Source organism: Sorex fumeus, unplaced genomic scaffold (genome assembly GCF_029834395.1).
Source record: "Sorex fumeus unplaced genomic scaffold, SorFum_2.1 ptg000265l, whole genome shotgun sequence".
In the NCBI taxonomy this organism is placed as follows: domain Eukaryota; kingdom Metazoa; phylum Chordata; class Mammalia; order Eulipotyphla; family Soricidae; genus Sorex; species Sorex fumeus.
The window spans coordinates 600,251-606,557 of record NW_026606322.1 but is presented as its reverse complement, the minus strand read 5'-3'; the positions used below and the strand labels follow the sequence as shown (position 1 = coordinate 606,557).

Genomic DNA, 6,307 nt, shown 5'->3' with positions numbered 1-6,307 from the left:
GGGACGCCAGCTCCACCGCGAGGAAACGCTTAGCTCCCACGGGCGCAACGACGGCCGGCCCGAGCGCGGGAGGCCCGCGGCCACGCCGGGCGCGTCCCTCACGTCCCTCACGCGCCACACGCCGGGTCCGCCCGCCCGTCCCGGACGCGCCCCGGCTCGCCGCGCCCCGCCCCGCGTCCCCCAGGCCCCGCCCCGCGGCGCCGGCCCTCGCGCTCCGGGGCTCTCGGTGACATTGAACGCTCGGGCCGCGTCGTCACCCCGGACGCGCCGTGCGGGCCTGCGAGTCGGCGGCCATGGGGAGCGTCCGCGGCCTGCGCCTGCTGGCGGGTGAGCGTCGCGCCGGGCCGGGCCGGGCGGGCGGGAGCGGGAGCCGCGGCCGCGCGTGCGGGGGTCCCAGGCCCCGTGCACCCCGAGAGTCGCTCGCAGCCCTGCCCCGTCGCGGGTGGCGGGGCGGAGGGCGCGAGTCGATGCCCGCTGGCTCTGCAGACTTGGGGGCCGGCTCCGAGTTTCCCGCCGCCCAGCTCCCACCGACTTAGCGAGCTTCTGCTCCCCGTTTTCCGCCCCCACCCCTAATTCCCCTGAGTGTTCTCAGAACGCTTGCCACCCCGAGTTTTTCCAGTCTACCCTCTCCTTTTCATTCATACTTGAGTCCTAAGCCTCGTCTTTCTCCAGCTCCCAAATTTCCTTTTATTCCTGCATTCAGAGGGAAAAAAAAATTAGTGTTTCTACCCATGTCTGATTAGAGAACAGGCTTAGTTTCACAGAGCAATTGTGATTATTTTCTTAAAATTGTTGGGAACCCATGAGGGGACTTTTAAACAATTTTAAGCAATTTAAATTTCGTGGAGTTGTGTGTTGTGCACTTAGTTTTCTAGGAGAAATTTTTGTAATGTGTATTTGAAATCAGTTTAATTGACTTTTTAAAGGAACAAGTAGAGTCTTGACATAAAAGAGCCGAGAAACCCTCAAATGCTGAGAAAATATTGCTTTTAGCCTTTTGGCACCAGGTAAAATCATGCGTATTGATTACCTTATGAGCTTTAAATAGATATAAAGATTGATCTTTTGTTTCATGATGCCTGTTAACAAGAGTTCTTAAATTAGAAATTTAGAGAAAAAAAATAGCCCCAAACTTAACTCTTGTAACAATTTTAAATTGCAAATGAAGTAATGTAAGCCTCCTAAAAGTTATTCTTTCCATGGCTTATTTTTTGTTCCAGTGGAGAATGAACTTGAAAACATCACAAACTGACATTATCTACATCTTTTTAAACAAGCACCCTCTCCACTAAAAGAGATGGATGTAATTGATCTGTTCGGCTTTAACTTTAATTTGCATAAAGTGTTTTCTAAACATTGTTACTTGTTATAAAGCTTTTTAGCAAGGTAAGTGAATCATTGCTCTGTATAAAAACTAAAATGGAGCCTTTATCAGTTTAATAATTGATAAGGTATTCTGTGTATAATTTCAAATAGCCAAAATTCTTTAATGGTTCTTTCCATTTATTTGTGTTATTGGAAACCTTTGCTGAGGCCTGAGAGATAGTACAGAGGGTAGGACTCTTGCCTTGCACACTGCTGACCCGGGTTCGATCCCAGGAACCTTATATGGTCCTCTGAACCTGCCAGGAATGTTCCCCAAGCACAGAGCCAGCCCTAAGTCCTGAGCACCACCTGGTGTGCACCTCCCCCCCACCCCCCAAATACAACAAAAGAAATCTTTGCTATGTTTCCTTAGCAAACAAAATACTTTTATATATTTGAACTTGTTTGTTTTACAGTTAATAATGGTTGTTGAACCCCTCCCTAGGTAATACTGGGAGAGTCTGTACTTGGATCCATGACTCAGATAAATCTCTTCTCTTTTGAATATCTCTAACAGAGATGGTTTGGAACTAAAGGACATCCTGAACTCCATGAGGGTAGAACTGGGTCACTTTTGGTTTTACTTAATGGAAGTAGAAAGTAGAATAGACTAAATAAACCTTTCAGTTATAGTTTCCACAGAATAGTGATTAGATCAAAGGAAAGGAACCGCCATCAAGCACATATGTTATACTCTGACTTATTGGCCGGTTTAAAAATAAATTTATTGTCTTTATTACGGCAGTGCAGTGGATCATTGGGCATTATCTTTTATTTAATCCATCCCACAACATCAGAATCAAGAAATCGAAGTCACGTTGTCCAGTTACCTTAATTTGACATATAAGGAAATCTAAGGTCCAGGAAGGCAATTGATTCCTAGGGTCACAGATAGACAGAGCTGAAACACAACTGTAGGCTCGCATTCAGATTTTATTTCTGTTGCATTTTGCTTCTTCATGGGTCTTCTTGTTCTCATGTTAACCAACACTGAAAGAGCACAAGCCCAGTTTTACTGCTCCAATCTTTGGCTTTGCTTATCACTCCTTCGGGTCTGGTCAGTGTGTTTTTATTAGGTATATTGAGTGCTCTGTACCTTGTGAAAGTTCAAAAGTTAGTGGATTATCAGTCTTTTTAGGACCGGAACTTTGTGGGGGTTTCATTTTATTTGTTGTTTTAACATTTTCTTCACTCTAGAACCAGTTGTGCGCAGGGCTTACTCCTGGCTCTGCACTTAGGGATCACTAGGATTCACGCTTACTGCATTGGATAAGCATACTTGGATACTATTTCTGAGCACTTATCCAAGGCATTCTATAATCTTGTAGATTACAGATTTTTCAGTGCTGCCACATGGTGTCCTGGAGCCAATTCCTACTGATTTTGTGGCAATCTCTTCCCAACTTCATGACTAGCGATGGTACATTGGTAGCTTGAAATCAGCCATGGTGGAAGTTACTGACTCTTCTTCCCATCAACTCCACCCCTTCCCCCAGACCTCTCCTGAGAGCCCGCATACCTCTGGCTTTAAGAATTCAGAAAACAGGGGCTGGAGCGATAGCACAGCGGGTTGGGCGTTTGCCTTGCACGCGGCCGACCCGGGTTCAATTCCCAGCATCCCATATGGTCCCCCAAGCACTGCTAGGAGTAATTCCTGAGTGCATGAGCCAGGAGTAACCCCTGAGCATCGCTGGGTGTGACCCAAAAAGTGGGGGGGGGATTCAAAAAAGGGTTTGAGGATCTGACTCAGATAGCAAGTAGTTGAGCACATGTCTCACATATGTGAGGCCTTGAGTTTGATCCCTCACAAGAACAGATATAGCCCTAGTAGCCCAATATTGTGTTGCCTGGCCCTAGCATTGCACTGTTAGATGGGCATAGCTGAGCCATGTATCTTCAGTCCTGGCATTGGGGGCCCTGAACACTGCTGGGGACTTTACCCGTTCCCCCCCTTCCCCAACCCCCGCAAAGTTCCCAGAATAAAGAAAAGTAGTATAGATTAGGAATGCTTATTGAAGATTCCTGAAAGAGGCAGGGAGAGCAAAGTAGGAGCCATGAGTCTTATGGGGTTGTGCAGGAAGAAAGGGCAGCACAGAGAGGAGGATGTTCAGTCTCATGGATTTGAACACAAAGGAAGCCTTCAAATGGGAATCATTAAAGAGACATTTCAGAAAATTGTTGTTACTGTTGCTCCCTGTGAAGATACTATTGTCATCCATGTGGGAAGTGATTGGGGAAATGACCAGAAAGGAATATTCTCGGAAGTGTGTTGGAGAAATTATTAGTATGTTCTACAACGGTTATTTTAAGGAAGGGCATAAAGATTGAACCTTGTGAGCAGGAAGGACTGGAGGAGTGTGCCTCTGCTGCCGGAGAGCGTGGGGAAGGAGTACTGGTGTGCCAAGAGGCTGGTGATTATTAAAATGTAAGTAGAGTTGGAATTAGAGGTAAGGGTGGAATCTCAGTCAAAGACTGGAGACGAGGCTGGGGTCGAATTCAGGAAAGACAGAGAAGCCCGGTGTATGGAACTTAGAAAGCAGAATGGAGTGGGCAGTGGGTAGCTCAGTGGCTTAGAGTGGCTGCCCGGCAAGCATGGGGTCATGTGTTTGTCCCCAAGTCCTGCCCTGGCAGCTCTCCTATCTGTAATTACTGGTGCTGCATGCCATCTGACCCTACCCCAGCCTGGTGTGTATGAGCGCCACAGCTACTGGATGTGACGTGTTCCCTCCATTCCCCTCGTGATCACCACAACTAAAAGATAGATGAGCACCACGGCCAGGAAGTGCAGCTGCTGGAGAACATGTGTGTGAGCGTCACTATACGCCCAGGCAAACACTGCAACCACATAATGAGCCCCAGCACGTGAGCCCTTGGCATACTGTGCGGAGCCCCCCGGCCAGGCATGTGTTCCACACTTTATTTCACTGCAGCAACAGTGAGTGGAAGGAAAAAGCGGTGGGGACAGAATACAAGGGTCCTTTTGAGGGTGGTGTCAGATAAGCAAAACTGACCTTTGAATGCCTGGCAGTGAGTAGTAAGGAAGGATAAGAAAGACATTAAAGGACGTAGGTGAAGGGTAAATGTGGTGACTTCGTGTGAGAAAGAACTGGGTCCTTGCAGAAGGATGAGCTGGGTGGAGTCCAATGAACAATGGTTGAGAATCTAAAAATAGGTTTATATGACATGCTTACTAATGTTAGTGAAATTGTAAACATTGGTAGGGGAAGAAATGTAAAATGTGAGGTGAAGGTAATGGATAGATGCTGGTTGAGTCATTTGCACTTTGGAAGGCCTTTATTTATTTAATAAAGCTGCTTTATTGAGAGGCTCTGTTAAGAGCGAGTGCATGTTGTGTGCAGATACGGTCTTCTCAGTGCCACTGGTGGAAATGTAAATTGATCTGGCCTTCCTGGAAAGCAGTTTGTAATATATATTAAGAATCTTAAAGTGATTGTTTCTTCTAGACCTCACACCCTTTTGTTGTTCACTACTAGAATTTATAAACGTAATCAGAAGTGCCATCAAAGATGTAGAGAGCTATTCTTACGAACTATTTTTTTAGTTTTTTTATTATTAGAAATTATTTTTTTATTGAATCACTGTGACCCTTACAAAGCTATTCATGATTAAGTTTCGGTCATGCATCGTTCCAACACCCACATCTCCACTAGTGTACATTTCCTAGCACCAGTGTCCCCAGTTTCCCTCCCATCACTCCCCACCCCAAACTATTTTTAACATTAAAAAAATGGGAATAGGTCATAGGGAATTATTGAATTCTGATGATAATCTATGTGGTACCACGTAGTGTTGTATACCATTATAATTAATATTTTATGAATGTGTTTGTTACATGAGCAAGATGTATTATTATGAAAAATATGTATATTGTATATAAGCATAAAAAGGTGGAAGAAATAGTGCTCCTGGGTGGTGTGGTTATTATGGGCAGTTTTGTTTTATCTTGCTCAAGCGGGCCCAGTAACGTCTCCATTGGAGACTTTGTTGTTACTGTGTTTGGCATATCAAATACTCTCAGTAGCTTGCCGGGCTCTCCGAGAGGGGCGGAGGAATCGAACTCGGGTCGGCCATGTTGGCCGCTTGTAAGGCAAACGCCCTACCGCTGTGCTATCACTCCAGCCCCGTTTTTTCTTAATTTTTTAAATCTTTTATTATTATATGAGCCATCCTTAGCAATGCTGAGGAGGGTGGGGGTGAGCATGTAGTCTTGGAGATCAAACCCAGAGTAAACTTGTGCTCACATGTGCAATCAGGTGCTCAACCACTTGAACCACATTTGTAGCCCGCGTGATTTTTATAGCTTCCAGATCTCCTGAAATGAGCAAATCTTGCTTTTCTAATACAGCATGGCATCTTTTTGTTTGTTTGCTTTTTTATTTTGGGCCACACCCAGCCAGCAATGCTCAGGGCTCACTCCTGGTCTTGAGCTCAGAGATGACGCCTGTGGTGCTCAGGAGAGCGTATATGGTACGGGGGAGCAAATCATAGTCAATCGTATGCAAGGCACTCACCTTCCATTACCCTATACTATTTCTCTGGGGTACTATCTCCGGGGTATTCCTGGACTATCTGTTTGGCAAAAAGGGCAGTGGAAGGAAGGCTCTAGAGGTTCTGAGATAGGCTTGGTATAGCATCCTTCAGTAAAAACATCACAGATGGAGTTCAGCAGTTCAAAGAGCAGGAAGGTCCGGTGTTCTTGGGAGTCTGCAAGGCAGGATGAGAAAACAGCTGGACCGATTTGTGAGTCTGTTTCTGTGACAAATTGATTTATGTCAACAGCTGTGACCCTGAGAGTTTCAGAGAACCACTGTTGGGTGTGTTCTGGAATGTTGGTGGGAAGAAAAGTCATCACAGAGGGTCACATCACACCGAAGTTTGTCTCCCAGATACATAGAATTGAAATTCTAGAACCCAGGCTCCC

The 6,307-nt window shown here is 45.9% G+C and overlaps 1 protein-coding gene across 1 annotated transcript in view; it reads left to right on the top strand.

Moving 5' to 3' along the window:
* Nucleotides 1–200: 200 nt before the first annotated feature.
* FAM162A (family with sequence similarity 162 member A) overlaps nucleotides 201–6,307 on the top strand; it is a 28,994-nt gene continuing 22,887 nt past the window's right edge. The window contains exon 1 of the mRNA XM_056109434.1: nucleotides 201–327. Coding sequence (XP_055965409.1) covers nucleotides 294–327 — 34 coding nt within the window. The 5' untranslated portion in view covers nucleotides 201–293. The remainder of the gene's footprint in view (nucleotides 328–6,307) is intronic.